Source organism: Plecotus auritus, assembly GCF_963455305.1.
Source record: "Plecotus auritus genome assembly, chromosome: 9".
Lineage (NCBI taxonomy): Eukaryota > Metazoa > Chordata > Mammalia > Chiroptera > Vespertilionidae > Plecotus > Plecotus auritus.
This window is the reverse complement of record NC_137783.1, coordinates 153,186,151-153,204,804: the sequence shown is the minus strand read 5'-3', so window position 1 is coordinate 153,204,804 and position 18,654 is coordinate 153,186,151. Positions and strand designations below refer to the sequence as shown.

The following is an 18,654-nucleotide window of genomic DNA, read 5'->3' as shown; positions in this document are numbered from 1 at the left end:
ACAGCCCTCACAGCCATGTCACAGCCATGTCACAGCCCTCACAGCCATGTCACAGCCCTCACAGCCATGTCACAGCCATGTCACAGCCATGTCACAGCCCTCACAGCCATGTCACAGCCATGTCACAGCCCTCACAGCCATGTCACAGCCATGTCACAGCCCTCACAGCCATGTCACAGCCATGTCACAGCCCTCACAGCCATGTCACAGCCCTCACAGCCATGTCACAGCCATGTCACAGCCATGTCACAGCCCTCACAGCCATGTCACAGCCATGTCACAGCCCTCACAGCCATGTCACAGCCATGTCACAGCCATGTCACAGCCCTCACAGCCATGTCACAGCCATGTCACAGCCCTCACAGCCATGTCACAGCCATGTCACAGCCCTCACAGCCATGTCACAGCCCTCACAGCCATGTCACAGCCCTCACAGCCATGTCACAGCCATGTCACAGCCCTCACAGCCATGTCACAGCCATGTCACAGCCCTCACAGCCATGTCACAGCCCTCACAGCCATGTCACAGCCCTCACAGCCATGTCACAGCCATGTCACAGCCCTCACAGCCATGTCACAGCCCTCACAGCCATGTCACAGCCATGTCACAGCCATGTCACAGCCCTCACAGCCATGTCACAGCCATGTCACAGCCCTCACAGCCATGTCACAGCCATGTCACAGCCCTCACAGCCATGTCACAGCCCTCACAGCCATGTCACAGCCATGTCACAGCCATGTCACAGCCCTCACAGCCATGTCACAGCCATGTCACAGCCATGTCACAGCCATGTCACAGCCCTCACAGCCATGTCACAGCCATGTCACAGCCCTCACAGCCATGTCACAGCCATGTCACAGCCATGTCACAGCCCTCACAGCCATGTCACAGCCATGTCACAGCCATGTCACAGCCCTCACAGCCATGTCACAGCCATGTCACAGCCCTCACAGCCATGTCACAGCCCTCACAGCCATGTCACAGCCCTCACAGCCATGTCACAGCCATGTCACAGCCATGTCACAGCCCTCACAGCCATGTCACCAGCAGCCACTCAGACTCCCCGCGGGATGCGTGGAGCTCTGGCTCTGACGGGGGGGGGGGGATGGGGCTCTGAAGAAACGCCACCCTGGCTGATAGCGACACGGAGGCCTGAAGGAGCAGGGGCCCAGGGTCCCCGCACACCCGGCCACGGCCAGGACCGCCGAGTGGGGCTCCCGGTGCTGCCAGCGCCCCACGGGGCCTGGGGGAGGCGCCCCTCCGCGGCAGCTCCCACCTTCTCCCCACAGCACGGCCTGCCAGAAGCTTCCGGATTTTAGGCCCCAAGAAGACGGCGGGATGGGCAGGGCCCGCGGTGGAGGGGGGCACCGGAAGTTTCAGCCCTGCTCTCAGCCCCCGCCCCGCCCCCGCCCCCACCCAGGAAGGAATCAGCGGGCCCCCGGGGCCTGTGCTTACAGGCAGTTTATGGGGAGCAACGGACACAAGGGCTCCTTTGTGCAGGTGCTGCCTCGGGGAGTCAGGTGACGGCTTAGCACCCCAGGGGCAGCGCCAGGCCCTAAGTGTAGGCGGGGACACTGGTCACAGGACCCCGGGGAGTCCCAGCGGTCCCGTGGCCAGAGCTCTGGCGGGATCGCCCCACCAGTCTGGAGCCGCTCCTGTGAGTAGGGGTTGCCCAGGCAGGCTGGCGGGGGCTGTGGGGGCCTTTGGGGTAGATGACTGTCCCAGCATATGTGTGTGTGATGTATACACACAGGCAACACGTGTGCAGGGCTGTGGGCGCCGGTGTCTGTGCAAAGGCACCGAGGTGGGAATGGGCTGGGTGTGCGCTAGGCAGAGGCAGCCAGTGTGGCTGACCGAGCAGGTGGGGGAGGTGGGCGCGGGTCATCGCTTCAACAGTTTCCCTGGGAAACCATAGGAGCCTCCACTCCAGGGGCAAACAGGCAGCGAACAAGCAGACAGTTGCCAACGGTGATTGCAAGATACCGTGACTGAGTGCCGTGGAGGACCGCTGGGCAAGGCGAGCGACCCCAAGTGTGGGTGGCTACTGCCAGGTGGGGCCGGGGCCACCTGTTCTGCAGCGATGAGCTGGCGTGGAAGCGAGCAATAGTTAGAGCAGAAAGAGCGTCCCCCAGGCAGGAAGACCGCAGGTGGCAAGGCGGGGCCACCACGCGGGGAGCGTTGTTCGAACACTGCCGCCAGCCCGGCTCTGCTCTGGGCTCTGTGGACAGGACAGCGGGCAAGAATGACCCGCCTCTCACCCAGCTCTCTCCAGGGGGAGCCGCGGGAGCTGGGGGAGCTAACCATCCAGGTGGGCTCAGCACAGAAGGCTGGGCCCAGTGTGTGCACTGTGTCACTGTCCTTGTCATGCAAGTTAAGGACACAGACTTCTCTCTGTCCTCCCTGCCAAGGCTGTGGGTGGCCTCTGGGCTCACTCCCACCTCCCACAGCAGCCGGAGCCGGGGGGGGCGGGGCCGGTGGGACCACCCCACCCGCACCTCGGTCTCCTGAGGAAGAGCTGCGGTCCAGAGCAGGGATGGGTCCTGGCTCAGGTCACACAGGCGCCCCCGACAGGCTCTGACCAAGGCCCCTGCTCACTCCGGCCCCTTCAGTGTCCTCTCTGCCCACTAGCCCACCTGCTGCAGCTCCGGGCCTGACCATGACCGTCACCTACTCACACCAAGTGGCTAACGCCCGCCTGGGCTCCTTCTCCCGCCTGCTGCTGTGCTGGCGAGGCAGCATCTACAAGCTGCTCTACGGCGAGTTCCTCATCTTCCTGCTCAGCTACTACACCATCCGCTTCGTTTACAGGTGAGGCGGGGGCCTCGGTGGGCCTCGGGGTGCAGCTGAGGCCTCGAGCGCCTAGGAGACCTCCAAGCCATCCAGGGGACCACGTGCCGAGGCCTATAAGGCTCCGCTGAGCTTGTGGCCCAGCCCTGGGTGGGGGTGGGGTGGCTGGGGGTGGGGGTGGGGGATTGGGGGGGGGGTAAAGGAGGCAGATTGACAGGGAGCATCTCAGACACCATTCCTCCAGCCCAGGGAGGCCCTGAGCCCAGGCCTTCCCTGGCCCCATTCAGCCAGCCCGTCTTCCCGAATCCCACACAGGCTCACAGGTCCAGACTCTACCTTTTTTATTCCTCAACAAAATTGTTTATTTAAACAATAAAATATAGGACAGATAGACTCTCCGAATATATGACAGCATTTTAAATGGGAAAAGCATTCGTGACTGAATGGGTTGAAAATATCCAATACTTAAAATTCTCGAGTCGATAGCGGTAATACTGATCACAAAGGCCATTGATTTTCTTGGGTTCTTGCCAGGGCACCAATATACTCCTCTTTTATTATTAGAACGAGAGGCTTGGTGCACAAAATTCATGCATGGGGGGGAAGTGGCAGGGGGGGGTCCCTCAGCCCGGCCTGCACCCTCTCCAATCTGGGACCCCTCGGGGGATGTCTGACTGCCGGTTTTGGACATCCGGCAGTTAGACATCCTCTTGCAATCCGGGACCGCTGGCTCCTAACTGCTCACCTGCCTGCCCACCTGATCACCCTAACTGCTCTTTCCTGCCCGCCTGATCGTCCCTAACTGCCTCTGACTTGGCCCTGCCACCGTGGCTTTGCCCGGAAGGACATCCGGAGGGTCGCCCAGAAGATGTCCGGTCTAATTAGCATATTACCCTTTTATTAGTATAGATTTCTTTTTAAAAAAATATGTATTTTTTATTGATTTCAGAGAGGAAGGCAGAGGGAGAGAGAGATAGAAACATCAATGATGAGAGAGTATCATGGATCGGCTACCTCCTGCACACCCCCTATTGGGGATCGAGCCCGCTACCCGGGCATGTGCCCTTGACTGGAATCGAACCCGGGACCCTTCAGTCCACAGGCTGACACTATCCACTAAGCCAAACCAGCTAGGGCTAGATTTCTTTTTTAGAGCAGTTTTTCATCACAGAATTGAGCAGAAGGTACAGGGAGTTCCCATTTAACGCCCCCCCCCAACACATACACACAGCCTCCCCACTATCAACACCCCCAGCAGATGGTACATTTGTTTTCACAGATGAACCCACGAGGTGCATTACTACCCAGAGTCCCGCTCACAGTGTACGTTAGGGTGCACCTTGGCGGTGCACATTCTGTGGGTAACGAATGGCCTGCACCCCCCATCACGGTGTTGTAAAGAAGTTTCACTGCCCTAAAACCCTGTGCTCTGCCTCTTCACCCCTCCCCTCCATACATTTTTAAAAAAGACCAACACCCTTTGTTTTAATCCACTTTAAAAAACAACTGTCCTTTGGATCCTTTAAAAGGGCCCTAGAAAACAGGTTTGGCAGGGCCCCTTGGGGGAAGCGGGGGTGGTGTGCCTAAAAATGGACTCCTTCGGCCGGACCTTCCTTCCGACACCTCACAGAACCCTCCTGGGCCTCCTCCAGTCACGGAGCCCCGTTGGGGTTCAGGGCCACCGGAGAAGGAGTGGGGTCTGGCTCAGGCCAGAGGAAGGGCCCTGGGCGGCAGCAAAGGGGACAGGAAGGCTGGGCGGGGGGCGGCCACACTGCTCCCCCAGGCCTGGCTGGACCGGGGCCAGCCTCGCCATCCCCCCGCCCCCCAGGATGGCCCTCACGGAGGAACAGCAGCTGATGTTTGAGAAGCTGACCCTCTACTGCGACAGCTACATCCAGCTCATCCCCATCTCCTTCGTGCTGGGTGAGCTCTCTCCCGGGGTGTCGGTGCCGCGGCTGCTAGGGCGGCCATGCACCAGAGGAGCTGGGGGGAGACGGCAGGGGGAGGCCAGTGTCAGGTCAGTGCCTCTCGGAAGTTCAGGGAAACGGGGAGACTGCAGAAGTGGGGGCGGGGGGGAAGGACTCCTGCTGGGAGCGCCCCAGACCTGTTTCCCAGGGAGCGCTGACGTCACGGCCCGGAGCCTGCGCGCGGGAGTCCGGGGATCTCTCGGGTGGCGGGGAGGAGTGCGGGAGAGATCATTCGAGGCCTCCGCCTGCACGCGGGGCTCCGGTGGCCTGCCCCTCCCGAGCACCTTCCTGGAGGGCTGCGCTGGAGACACCGAGGCGTCGCCCTCGCCCCTCGCCCCCGCCGCCCAGGCTTCTACGTGACGCTGGTCGTGACCCGCTGGTGGAACCAGTACGAGAACCTGCCGTGGCCCGACCGCCTCATGAACCTGGTGTCGGGCCTCGTGGAGGGCGAGGACGAGCAGGGCCGGCGGCTGCGGCGCACGCTCATGCGCTACGCCAACCTGGGCGGCGTGCTCACCTTGCGCAGCGTCAGCGCTGCGGTCTACAAGCGCTTCCCCAGCTCCCAGCACCTGGTGGCGGCAGGTGGGCGGGGCCTGGGGCGGGGCGGGGCCTGGAGGTGGGGCGGGGCCTCTGCGGGGCGGGGCCTCTGCGGGGCGGGGCCTCGGGGCGGGCGGGGCCTCGGCGGGGCGGGGCATTGGGGCGGGCGGGGCATCGGGGCGGGGCGGCGCCGGACCTGAGGCCCCTGGCTAATGATTGGGCGTGGCCGGAGGAGGGAGGAGACTAGACGTCTGGGAATTGGCGGGGTGGAGTCAGGTGCCTGAAGGTTGGACCAGGCCAGGAGGCTACCCTTGGAGGGTAGGGGCTGCAGGTGGGGCTGAGGACCCTGAAGAGTAAGGGAAGGGCAGGTAGAGGCTGGGAGTGGGGAGCGGGATGGGGGGGGGGGGGGTCTTGGGAAGTGGTGAGGAACTAGGGTCTGCTCCCTCTGCCATCCCCATCCCGTTCTCCTGTCCTCGGTGTCCAAGCCTGTGCATCTGGGACCTCGGTCTCTGACCAGCTCCCAGCTCATAAGACAGACCCCTCTCACGTGCTCAGCCCAGAACAGCACATAGTAGGGACTCTGTAATTATCTTTGAAAGAAAGAGGGTGGATGGCAAAGAAGCTCTGAGGTCCCTATGGGCTCGGCAGGAACTTGGGCCTAAATCCTGGGACCCCGCAGGGCCTGGCCACCTGGCCAGCCACCCCTTCTGTAGGTACTCCCCCCGTCCCCCCCCCACACACACTGCTTCTTCACTCTACCCCCGCAGGCTTCATGACCCCCGCGGAACACAGGCACTTGGAAAAACTGAGCTTGCCGCACAACACGTTCTGGGTGCCCTGGGTGTGGTTTGCCAACCTGTCGATGAAAGCTTGGATCGGAGGTCGAATCCGGGACCCTGTCCTGCTCCAGAGCCTGCTGACCGTGAGCCCGCTACGCAGATGGGGCTGCTGCAGAGCAGGGGGGTTGTGCCCCAAATGGAACCAGGCTTCCAACAGAAGGCGTCATAGGCTCTCTTCCAATAGGATTCCACAGCCCAATGTGCCCCTCCCAAGGCCCCTCCCATCCCTGCCGTGAAGTGAGCCTCTGAGAGCCTGGTTCCTTTTTGATAGGTTAGGAGGCTGAGGCACAGAGAGGTTAAGTGGGCTGCCCATGGCCACACAGCCAGGGCTGGACCTTGAGCACCAGGCCCTGGTGCCTGGGGAGGAGCCTGGGAGAGAGCAATTGGTGGTCAGAACCTCAACCCTCCCTCCTGCCCCCAGGAGATGAACACCTTGCGTACGCAGTGTGGACAACTGTATGCCTACGACTGGATCAGTGTCCCGCTGGTGTACACGCAGGTGAGAAGCTGCCCGTTTGGGAAACTGAGGCTAGGTGGACCCAGGAAGGACCCACTTAAAGGCCGAGAGAGAGGCTCCCCTGGGAGTTAGGTCTGGACTTTGCAGGGGACACTTGGCCGAGTCCAGGCTTCCGCTGGAGCAGCCTGGGGAGGCAGTGTGATTATCCCCATTTTAAAGAGGGGATCGCAGAGACCCCAAGTCCCATGAGTGTGTAAGTCAGAGCGAGGCTTTGTCCTCCCAGCCGGGGAGCTTCCTGACCCCAGGTCTGACCCCGCTCCGCCAGCCCGTCCCCCCGCCCCTTTCTTGCCCAGGTGGTGACCGTGGCGGTCTACAGCTTTTTCCTGGCTTGTCTGATTGGGCGACAGTTCCTGAACCCGGCCAAGGCCTACCCTGGCCACGAGCTGGACCTCGTGGTCCCCGTCTTCACATGCCTGCAGTTCTTCTTCTACGCCGGCTGGCTGAAGGTAAGCCGCCGGGGCGAGGCTGCGCTGCGGGCGTGGCCGGAGGGGTCAGGGCCAGCAGGAGAGGAGACTTCACAAGGACACTGGGTCCTGACCCCGACCCTAGCCTCTCCGCCTCTTCACATACAAAGAACCTGAGACCCCCCAGGGGAGCAGATGCGTGAGCCTGTGTCTGAGGGGACACAGGGCTGGGGCTCAGCAGGCATGAGAGACACAGGGACACTCAGTTGTCACACCTTCGATGCCTCCTCAAGGGAATGGTCTCCTCCTGTTTGTCCAGAACAAGGGGCGAGCGTGCAATGAGCGGCAGCGGCAGGCCGCGCTGGTGAGGCACTTTCTCCCTGGCCCCCACGATTAGGCCCCAATGTTTCCTCTGCTTGGTGAGCAAGCGTCCTGAGGTCAACGGCCCCTGCCCGCCCCCCGCCCCCCGCCCCCCTTCAGAGGGCAGATAAGCACCGTCTCTCTTTACTCAGGTTGTCCGCGTGGCCACTGGGGTCCTTGTCCCCACTCCACGCAGCTCACCCAAGCCTCCTTCCCATCACTCCAGCTCTTTCTTGCTTTTTTTTTTTTTAAATATATTTTTATTGATTTCAGAGAGGACGGGAGAGGGAGAGGGAGAGAGAGAGAAACATCAGTGATGAGAGACAATCATGGATCAGCTGCCTCCTGCATGCCCCACACCAGGGATCAAGCCTGCAACCTGGACATGTGCCCTTGACCGGAATCGAACCTGGGACCCTTCAGTCCGCAGGCCGACGCTCTGTCCACTGAGCCACACCAGCCAGGGCACGTCCAGCTCGTTCTAACAGGAACTCTGAATGACAGGGGCTGTCCACCTCTTATCTTTCCATCCAGTTCCCGCCCACTCTCCCGCTGGTCCTTTGATTTTTGGTAACAGTGATGGTGGTAGTGCCTGCCGCTCTTACCTCTGTCCATGCTCACACACACACACACACACACACACACACACACACACACACAGAGCTATCCCCCACCCCCGTTATCTACAGATTAAAGCAGATCACACCATTTTTTAAAACATTTTATAGAATATATGTCTTTATTGATTTCAGAGAGGAAGGGAAAGGGAGAGAGAAAGAGATAGAAACATCAATGATTGATGGGCTGCCTCCTGCACGCCCCCTGCTGGGGACCAAGCCCCAAACCCAGGCATGTGCCTTGACTGGGAAGCGCATGGTGACCTCCTGTTTCATGGGTCGACGCTCAGCCATGGAGCCACACCGACCAGGCCCCATCTCACCATTTTGCTGCTTGCAGTTCTCCCGCGGTGCCCCGCGGCTTGCAGGATATCCCTTGACGCCTTAGTGCAAGCATGTCAAACTCAAAGGCTAACACGGGCCAAATAAACAAGGTTTAAGTGGATGTGGCCGCAAAAAACAAAAGCTTCAATTTTCATGGAAACGTTGGTTTATTTCAATAGGGACATGCTGAATACAAAGGGCTGAAATAAACGAGTCATCGTTAGCATAGAATAATAGAACATTTTAATAAAAATTAATGTTTTTTTTCTTGAACATTCACTTACCAGACACTGAATAACTGCACCAATGAATAAGCGTAACACAAATAAACCTATTTTTCTTGTTCTCCGAAAGCGAAATATTTCCTGTTGCGCACACCAAACAAGTCAGTCCAAGACCAATGACGTGGCCATCGGCTGCTAAAACATTCGCTGCTGGTGTTCGTGGAGAGAAATGGTGCACCTGCGCCTAAGGCACATAAGGGAAATGAATGCAACACGATGATAGTCATCAGTCATTGGCGAACGCTGTAGTTGGTTATTAATAATTATGTATAACAGGATATTGTCAAAGTTAAGTTACGAAATTTTTATTAAAATGTTTCTTTTTTTTTAAATATATTTTATTGATTTTTTACAGAGAGGAAGGAAGAAGGATAGATAGTCAGAAACATCGATGAGAGAGAAACATTGATCAGCTGCCTCTTGCACACCCCCCCACTGGGGATGTGCCCGTAGTTACATGCCCTTGACCGGAATCGAACCTGGGACCTTTCAGTCCGCAGGCCGACGCTCTATCCACTGAGCCACACCGGTTTTGGCTAAAACATTTCTTACATCCCGTTACATTGGCGGGGCGGCAAAACTATTGGTTGTGGGCCGCGAGTCTGACCTGCTTGCCTAAGCGCCCAGCACTCACCAGCACTGCCGGGCCTTGGGAGGCGGCAGAGGTCAGTGCCGGGAGTCTGCCCGCCTGGCCGGCCCTTCAATCCGGCACAGCCACAGCATATACGCCTGCTGCACCCAAAGGTCGTGAATCAATACATGTTTGAACACATGAATGAGTAACTGAACAAATGAATAGATTCTACCACTGCCTGGCTCAGGGGAGTCAGAGGGACCGGTGTGCCAGGGGGAAAGGCAATGTGTGTGAGGGGCCCCCTGTGGTGGGGGGGGCTGGAGCCTTTGGCTTTGGAGACAATGGTCAGGCGCTGGCGGGGGGGGGCGGTCCTGGGAGAGGGGCCGGGGTGGGGATGCCAGGAGCTGAGGCTTAAGCGAGGGGAGCGAGGCCGCCAGGCTGCGAGGAGGATGCCCAGAGCCCACCTGCCCCCCAGGTGGCAGAGCAGCTCATCAACCCGTTTGGAGAAGATGACGACGACTTTGAGACCAACTGGATCGTGGACAGGAGCTTGCAGGTAGGGGGGAAGGGAGGGAGCCCGTCCTGTGACTTTCCCCCACTGGGCCCAGGGACCGGGCCCTGGCATTGTGCAGAGAGGCCCGACACTGAATGGCCGCCTCTCCGCTCCCAGGACTCTCACCGCCGTTTTTGAGGCTTCGGGTAGGGGTCAGTCCAGCCTTGGGCAAACGACGGCCCGCGGGCCGGATCCGGCTATTCTATCCGGTTCTCTTGCTCTCCCCTCCGCTCCTTTACTTTGAATTTATATTAGTTCCCACAAACACTCCATCCGTGCTTTTGTTCCGGCCCTCCGGTCCAGTTTAAGAACCCATTGTGGCCCTCGAGTCAAAAAGTTTGCCCACCCCTGGGTCAGTCTCTCCATTTCGCAAGTAGGGAAACGGAGGCCCGGAGACACGGAAGGGGCCTCTCCAAGTCACCTGGCCAGTTCATGGTCTTGCTTGGCTGATCTTTCTGTCGGACTTCTGCTTCCGTCCCCGCCGGCCAGGTGTCCCTGTTGGCCGTGGACGAGATGCACCAGGACCTGCCCCCCGTGGAGCGGGACATGTACTGGAACGACCCGGAACCACAGCCCCCCTACACGGCCGCCTCTGCCCAGTCTCGCCGACCTTCCTTTTTTGGCTCCACCTTCAACATCAGGTGGGCCGTGCCAGGGAACCACCTCGGTGGAGAGAGAACCCCCGTGCGTGGGCCTGCCTAGGAACGGAATCGCCGAGAGAACGCACACTGGGAGCCCACTGAGGGCCAGGCACTGTGCTAAGCCCTTCTTCCCAGTAACCTTGGTTGGCTGGCTCCAGTTTTCAGATGGTTAATTCCGGGGTCGGCGAGGTTAAGTAAGTTGCCTAGCCCAGTGGTTGGCAAACGGCAGCTCGCGAGCCACATGCGGCTCTTTGGCCCCTTGAGTTTTTAGCAAAGGCCAGCTTAGGAGTAACCTAATTAAGTTAATAACAATGTACCTACCCATATAGTTTAAGTTTAAAAAATGTGGCTCTCAAAAGAAATCTCAATCGTTGTGCTGTTGATATTTGGCTCTGTTGACTAATGAGTTTGCCGACCACTGGCCTAGCCCACTGTCCCATAGCTGGCAGGCAGCTCAGGGGGGCCAGTACGTCTGGTTCACCGCCACACCTTTCCCTCTCCCTGTCCTGCTTAGGTACCTCCAGTCTAAGCCCTGTGTGTCCAGAGGGGGACACTGAGGCTCAGAGAGAGAAGGACTTACTCGAAGGCCGTCAGTGATCAGTGACACCGTTGGGGTGTCAGGGCCTGGTTCCTGGCGCTGGTCCAGGACTGTTTTCTGATAAGCCGGAGCATTTGGAGCGGTGATGGTGGGATGGGGTGTCCCTGAAGTGGGGGCGGGGTGGCAGGCACACCCCAGCAGGAGGCTGGGTCCTCACAGGTACCGTCTGGGGAGACTGTCCTGCAGAGTGGAGGCCTCGGCCGCCCACGTGGGTGAGCGTGGAGAGGACTCTGGTGCACGTCTCTCCAGGGCCTCCCCAGTGTTAGGCTCTGCTCTCTCCTTGCTCTTTTAAGGACACAATGTCCTATTAGCTGGGTTCCCTAGCGGCGTGAGCAAGGCTCGGAAAGGTGACCAATTGGGACATTTCTGGAGGTTGCCTTCGATCTGCCCGATCTGCACGCCAGCAACTGAAGGTTGTGGAGATGGAGGGGGAGGAACAGAAAGTAATGCACAGGCCTGGCCTCCAGGGAACACACTTCAGCGAAACTGGATACACAGCGCAGGTCCTGGAGGCCTGGGAGGGGACAGGACAGAGGAGAGGTCACTGTGGCCTCCTGGAGGGAGGGCCTGCAGCGGGGCCTGCAGCCTGGGGCTGTTTGGACAGGGCGAGGGCAGGCCCGCTCTGTGGTGTGTGTGTGTGAGGGGGGGGGCTTTCTCTTGCAGAGGAGAGGCCTTGGGCTCCCGGAAGCGACTTCTCTCTTTGGCGATGCTGCTCCCCAGGCGGAACCACAAACACCAGACTAGGGAGCCTGAATGTTCACACGGGCAAAAGGGAGCCACGGAGCAGTGGGGCGAGCTGGGCCGGGAGGGATGAATGAGGGGGTACAGGATGGACCAGGGGGCGAGTCAGGGCATTGTGAGGAAGACTGTGTCCCTGACCTGGGCCAGAGGGAGGGGGAGGGGGAGGGAGAAATAAGGTCAGGTTCGGTCCTTCTGTCCCCCCTGCTCAGCCCTCCGTGTCTTGCTTCTCTCCAGCCTGCACAAGGAAGAGATGGAGTTCCAGCCCAGCCCGGGCGAGGCAGGGGAGGAGGGCGCGCACACGGGCATCCTCGGCCGCCTCCTGGGGCTGCAGCCCCCCCACACCCCCACCAGGACGAGCTCCAAGACCAAGCTACTGCTGCCCAGGAAGGAAGGCCTCCCCGAGGGCCAGCCCGAGCAGCTCAGGGGTGCCAGGAAGCGCTCCGGGGACCCGGAAGACAGCGAGGCCTGGAAGATGAGGGGCGAGGATGCCTTTAAGTCCCCTGCTCTGTACGGGAGGTCGGGCTACCACAGTGCCCCGCAGACGCCGCTCAGCTCCACCCCCATGGTGTTCCCACCGGGACCCTCGGCACCCTCCAGTCTCCGCAGAGTCCCTGGCCTCCTGGCAGACCAGAGCCCGCAGCCTGTGGCGCGAGGGACCAGGAGGAGCTTGGCGCTGCTCCCAGAGTGTGCAGGGGCCTCGATGGAGCCCCTGGAATTGTGTCACATCAAGAGGAAGACCGTGGACTTTAACCTGAGCGACACGTCAGCGGCCCCCGAGAGTCATCTCCGAGAACCACATACACGATCGACGAGCAGCATCCACACGACACTCACAGACCAAGAACCCTACTGGGCCTTGGAAAGCAGGTCTGTGCTCTGCGCCAACCAGGCTCCCCGCACCCCCTCCTGGGGCGCCCTCCAGCCCCACCCCAGCTCCCCTTGCTCTGAGCCTACCCTTCCCCCGTGATTTCCTCACGGTCCCATCACTGCAGAGCAGGCTGTGCCCAGCACTGGCTTGGGGCACACACCTGGCCACCTCGGCAGGGGCCCTAGGAAAGTGTTGGGGGCTTGGGCCCTAGGAAAGTGTTGGGGGCTTTTGTTCATTCCACCCGAGAGCCTGGCGTCACCAGGAGGAAGTCCCTGCGACCTCGGGGGAGCTGGGAAGGGCTACCAACCCAGGCTTCGATAGGGAGATGTTGTCCCTGGGTCCAGCTCGCTTGGAACAGCGTGGGAGACACAGACTCCCATGGACAGAACTGGGGGCTCTAGTACCCCAAGAATTCAACTCCCTGCCCAGGGTTAGCTGAGAGGTTGTACAGGAGCAGTCAGTCCCCCCAGACTGCTCACGGGCCTGAAGCTTGGCCAAGGGTGCCACACCTTTGGATGGTTGAGGGCATGCAGGGCCCTTGGGGGCATCATTGCTTTGGGCACCTCAGCAAGACTTCCCAACTTCAATGCCCTCTTCCTGCTTCCTGGGGTCAATCCAAGCTGTCACACCCACCAGTATCCCCTGATCCCATCCTTAGCAGACTCACCCTGTTATACATCCGTCCCGCCCCACCCCCCACCATGTGGGAGGGAAGTTTCACTTCCTATTTCTAGATTCTCAAAGTTACTTGTGGTCAGAATACACAGCTTTGAGATCTTAAAGGGCCACCATCTGTCTAGCTTCCAGGGCTAAATAGAAACCTAAAGACCACTGTGGCTGACTTGGGATGGATGTTAACAGCTCTGCAATGCCCTGGCACTAGTCCTTTTTAGTCCTGAAGGTGCCTCAGCCTTAGCTCTCCCGCTGCCGCTAATGTCTATTGGAATGAAGGGACCTTCCTTACTCACGTGAACTTTCTCAAATTTTCACAGGGATGAAGCACACTCCTAGCCTGTCTCCCCAGGGGCAGCGTCACCGGCCTGGTCCCACCCGTGTGTACACCAGCGGGACACTGACCCAGTCACAGACATACCGCTGTCCACACTGCTGTTACCCACAGCCTGAATGAAATGGTTAGCTCACTGGATGAGAATCCTTAGTTTCAGGGCTACCTAAGCCTTTAAATGCCTTTTGTACATAAAATAACGAAAGCTAGAATGAGCCACTGGAAACCTGGAATTCAGGATCAGGAGTCCCAGAGTCCTGTCCGAGTTCACACACCCAAGCCTCGGCATCGTTCACAAACGTAGGGGTCTCACCTCACTAGGGGTTAATAAACTAAGCATTTTCATAAACACAAGTCCTGTCTCATAAACACAAGTCCCGTCGGCATTTCATTTTTAACGGGTGTGAAGCCGGGCGTTTACGGATTTAGCCGAGGCGGCCTAGATCTGCTGCAAGCCGATCCCAAGAATTCAGAGACAACAGCTGGGTACCAGATTCCTTTATTTGAAGGAAGGGTACAACTGAGAGACGGGAGGGGTGATTTGGTACAAGTCATAGAAAAGGGAAAGGTAACTCCGACATGCATACTGCTTGGGTGACCAGGAAGTCACCCCCGAGGCTACAGGAAGCAGCCAAGGCTTAGCTCTCGTCACAGCTCCCCAGGGTGTGCTTGTCAAAGAGATACTCGGCCATGCCAGTTTCAGGGGCCCCCAACCTGCGCAGGTTGGTTACGTGGTCCCCCAGTTCTTTGATGGATTTCACCTGCTCGTTCAGGTAGTGAGTCTCAAGGAAGTCACACAACTACGAAAACAGAACGGGGAGAAAAATGGTCAACTTCCAGCAACTAAGGCGGGCTGGGCTGTTCCTTCCGTTCCCTCTCAGGTTGCCAATACTCACATGAGGGTCGTTTTTGTCAGTGGCCAGTTTGTGCAAGTCCAGTAGTGACTGATTCACACTTTTTTCCAAGTGCAGTGCACACTCCATTGCATTCAGCCCGTTCTCCCAGTCGTCACGGTCTGGTTTCTGAAGGGGAGGAAGTTAGGGGTCTGGTTTCTGAAGGAGAGGAAGTTAGGGCAAGGCACCCAGAGTCTCTACCAAGTACACCATGACAATTTGGCAGGCAAGCCTTTTGGTGAAAGGAACATCTAAGTCTCCAACCCTCTCCCTTCCCCCCCTAAGATCAGTAAAAACATATTTAAAATAAAAAATGACAATAAAAGGGCCACTGCTGGCGTCTGAGCGATCTCCGGCCCCGAGGCCGCCCGATCAGTTAGGCAGCGCGGCATCGGCATCCGGGGACGGGCGCTCACCTTGACATCCTGAAGGAAGATCCGGCCGCCTCGCTGGTTCTGCAGCTTCATCAGTTTCTCGGCATGTTCCCTCTCCTCATGAGATTGGTGAAGAAAATATTTGGCAAAGTTCTTCAGAGCCACATCATCGCGGTCAAAGTAGTAAGACTGAGGGCGGAACATGAGCGTGTTAGGTTAGGGGCAGGCTGCGTTCCTGGATTGAACACAACAATCATCAGTTTCTACTCTAGAATGGAAAACGGAAGCCCGGCGTTTGAAATGGAAAGTCTGCTGTAGGGACTTTAGAGGAATTGCCTCCGGTGTGAAACGTTGCTGCGGAGTTCTCCCAGCCGGTGTCCGATTTCCCCGGAGAGGGTGCTGGCGAGGCTTCCCTGCTGCGCCCCCTCCTCCCTGGCGACATGTTAACACAGGAGCGCGGCTTGCAGGCACACAGGGACTTCTAAAATTAACCCACGACGCAAGGTCACCACTGTGGCAACGCTCACGTCGGTAAACGGCGTTGGATTCGGTTTTTGGACGCTTGCTGCGCTAGGAGTTCCTAACACGGGGCCGCGGCGCGGAAATCCAGGTCTGCTCGCCAGCCATCGGGACGCCGCTAGGCTCGGGGTCACCGGCTCAATCAGACAACTCCAACCAGACTCCCGCCCACCGCCCCCTTCAACCAGGATTTTGGGAAACTGACCTCCCACCCGTTACAGAGAAAAACGTCTTGCCCAGTAACTGTTGGTGGATTTTATCCAAGAACTGAGCGCCCAATTAGAGGGCTACAGTTCCTAGACCCCTAAAGGGTAAAAAAATTAAGGACCCCAGGCACCAGGCTGGGTGACGAAGACAACCTGGTGTCCCCCAAACGGGAGCTGGCTCAGGGGTTCGCTCCCATTCCAGTGGGGCTCCGAGATAAGCAGGGCCGCGGGGTGGAGACGGCGGCTCGGGAGTGGGCGCCCACGGAAGATAAGCCACTTCGCATCGGCCCCCAAGTTGCTATTCGACACCATTACCCAGAAGGCTCCGGCGCAGCCTGGGGGCGGGGGAGGGTGGGGAGCCGGACCTCTCGGCCCGTTAGCCAGGCAAGCCGAGGGCATCAGGGGCACGTGACCGGGCGCAGGGGAAGGGATGAAAAGGCAAAAACCCCCTTCCCGACTGCAGAACTGTGTTCGCTGCACGAGCCCCCGGAAGCCAGGCTCCCCGTAGACATAGGGCGGTGCGCGGAGGCGGCCCTCCCGGGAGGCAGTCGGGAAGGGCCAGGAGCCCAGGATTCCTGCGCAACGAGAGTCCTGAGAGGCCTCGCGCGGCCTCCATTTTCCCGAAGGGCGCAGGGGGAGCGGGAGCCCCAGCCCAGTAGCCGCCCTCCGCCCCGCCCCGCCGGGGAGCCGGCCCTCACCATGGACAGGTAGACGTAGGAAGCGTACAGCTCCAGGTTGATCTGGCGGTTGATGGCGGCCTCCGAGTCCTGGTGGTAGTTCTGGCGCACCTGCGAGGTGGGCGCGGTGGACGTCATGGCGGGCGGCTGAGGTGGGGCGGCTGCGCGGCGCTGGAGCGGAGGCGGGGGCCTGGGCTCGTCTGGGGTCCGAGGCGCTGCGAGGAGGCGGGAGGCGGGAGGCGGAAGGCGGGCCTGGCGGCGGAGGCTGCGGAGCGAGCGCCGGGTTCCGTCCAAGCACTGTTGAAGCAGGAAACCTCGGCCGCTCTCCGCGAAGACTGTGGCGCAGGCTGCAGCCCGCGGGCTTTTATAGCGGGCGCTGCGTCCGCCCACGCTAGCCAATCCCGCCGCCCGCCCGCGGCTAAGCCCCGCCTCTTCCCCTGCGCGCGCGGCGGAGGGGTGGAGGGGGCGCGTGGGGGGGCCACGGGGTGCGTAGGAGCCGGGGGGGGGGGGGGGTGTGAGGCTGGGGGGGGGTGTGAGGTTGGGGGGGGGTGAGGTTGGGGGAGAGGGGGAGGCTGGGGGGGGCGGAGGGAGAGGAGGGGTGGCTCTGTGCTGTGTGGAACGCTTGGTGGGGTTGGAGGGACGACCTGGGCAGGGGTGGGGGGCCCAGCTCGGGCCCGGACCCCAGTGGCGTCCTGGGTCTGGGTCCTGGACCCGACGGGAGGCCGCCCCTGGCCCAGGGGCGTCCGGAGGTCCCTAACCGCACCCCGAGGCTCCGGGTCGGGAGCCTGGTATCAGTGGCGGTTACCGCGCCCCGAGATCATGGGGACATGGGAGGCCAGGGAGTCGGGCTGGGCCGGGCCAAGCGCACTTTCTCTTCCCCGGGCCTGGGACGCAGCCGGGCGGCGGCTCCGTCTTGGACAGGCCCGCCCGCCTTTCCTTTTGCAGGAAGCGAACATGGCTCCCGGGCAGTTCGTGCAACAAAGGCGGCGGGCGGCGGGGGGGGGGGTGGGGGGGCGGGCACACAGGCTGTCTTCCCGAGGGAGCCAGGGGCGGGGGAGCCGCCTGGGTTTCTGAGAAAATCGCAGGTGATGCTTAAAACTCCAGAGATCGGAGTTTAGGGAAAAAAGGAGACGCGACTGGGAGCTGGAGACGAGGCCGGGCGGCCATGTTGAAGGGGCCTCTTTCGTCGGCGGGGCGGGACGGGACGGGCGCCCGGGGCCCGAGGGCAGGCCCGCTGCGTGTGGCTCGTGGGGGGCGGACCGGAGCCAGGCCGCGCCCCGGCCCCCCAGCCCGCTGGCTTCCAGGTTCACTGACCGGCACGGGGGTGGGGACCTGCCCAAGACCCGCTCCGGACGCTCACAAACGGGAAGCTGGAAGCTGGACTTAACCTTAAAGAAAGGGGGGGGGGCGGGGTGCATTCTATTAAAATATCCCTACAAGGTGCCCATGGGATTGTGGCACTTTCTTGGGTCTTGGTTCATTTCAAAACCAGCGCGGTTCACTTTCGGGAGAAGGTGAGAGGGGGTAGAGCTCCACGGAAGGAAGCGGACAGGTGCTGGGGGAGCAGGGGGCGCGCCCCGCGGGGGACAGGAGGTCCGGGGAGGCTTCTCTAGAGTGATGCTCGGCCAAGTTGGAAGAACCGGTTCAAGGACAGGTGAACTGGAAGGAGGGGGTTCCAGGCAGAGAAGGCCACTGCACGGGTGTCGAGGCGCGGACATGCACACGGGTGTCGAGGTGCGAACATGCACAGCGTCCAAGGTGCCTTGGGGCAGCGCACTGGCTTGGAGAGCAGAGTCCTGTTGGAGAAGGCTGGGCGGGGAGAGCAGGGCCAGGCCAGGAAGGGCCCTAGAAAGGGGTTAAATGTTGCCCCGGGGACATGAGACAAGGGATTTCTAGCCAGGGAGATACCAGGCTGGTTTTGTTTTCCGAAACCTTACACGGAATCAGCAGAAAAACGAATTAGGCTAAGAGTACAGCAAAATGACCCGTTGCAAAGTTTTCCTGTATAACAGTCACCACCAGTTAGAAAATGTAAGGAAAGAAAAATCTTTCATTTTACGTTGGCAACAACGGCTTCAAGTCCCTAGGAGAAAAGTCAACAAGAAGTGTGGGGAGAAAACGATAAATGTTTACTGCGGGGCAGGTAGGAAAACGCATCAACGAAGAGACCATGTTTCTAGATAGCCAACCTCCGTTTTGTAAAGATGTCAATTCTCCTGAAATGAACCTATCCATTCACTGCAGTTTCTAGAAAACTCAGTGGCTTGGGGGAACTTGACAATTTCTGACGTTCATTTGGAAGAGGACGTGTATAGAATAAATGGTAAGCATTGGGGGGGCGGGCACAAGGGTAGATTCGCCCTCTTG

General features: G+C 59.8%; 2 protein-coding genes across 2 annotated transcripts; one reads left to right on the top strand and one right to left on the bottom strand.

Annotated features, from left to right (window-relative positions):
* Positions 1 to 2,657: 2,657 nt before the first annotated feature.
* BEST1 (bestrophin 1) lies at positions 2,658 to 12,711 on the top strand (the record flags this gene model as incomplete). Its single annotated transcript, XM_080687842.1, has 9 exons — positions 2,658 to 2,809; positions 4,617 to 4,711; positions 5,104 to 5,337; positions 6,060 to 6,214; positions 6,553 to 6,630; positions 6,942 to 7,094; positions 9,687 to 9,767; positions 10,254 to 10,405; positions 11,979 to 12,711. 9 exons carry the CDS (start codon positions 2,658 to 2,660, stop codon positions 12,709 to 12,711), a joined length of 1,833 nt encoding a protein of 610 aa, XP_080543968.1.
* Positions 12,712 to 14,101: 1,390 nt separating this feature from the next.
* Positions 14,102 to 17,243, bottom strand: FTH1 (ferritin heavy chain 1). Its single transcript, XM_080643068.1, has 4 exons — positions 16,309 to 17,243; positions 14,928 to 15,074; positions 14,515 to 14,640; positions 14,102 to 14,418 (listed from the first exon to the last, which is right to left on the bottom strand). The coding sequence occupies exons 1-4, from the start codon at positions 16,423 to 16,425 to the stop codon at positions 14,257 to 14,259; spliced, it is 552 nt and encodes a 183-aa protein (XP_080499194.1). The 5' UTR covers positions 16,426 to 17,243; the 3' UTR covers positions 14,102 to 14,256.
* Between the last annotated feature and the right edge of the window lie 1,411 nt (positions 17,244 to 18,654).

Coding starts and splice junctions, on each gene's coding strand:
- FTH1 (XM_080643068.1), bottom strand. CDS start 16,425: ATGACGTCCACCGCGCCCACCTCGCAGGTGCGCCAGAACTACCACCAG. Junction 15,075..16,308: donor CCTACGTCTACCTGTCCATG/GTGAGGGCCGGC, acceptor TTCCGCCCTCAG/TCTTACTACTTTGACCGCGA. Junction 14,419..14,514: donor CTGACAAAAACGACCCTCAT/GTGAGTATTGGC, acceptor CTGTTTTCGTAG/TTGTGTGACTTCCTTGAGAC.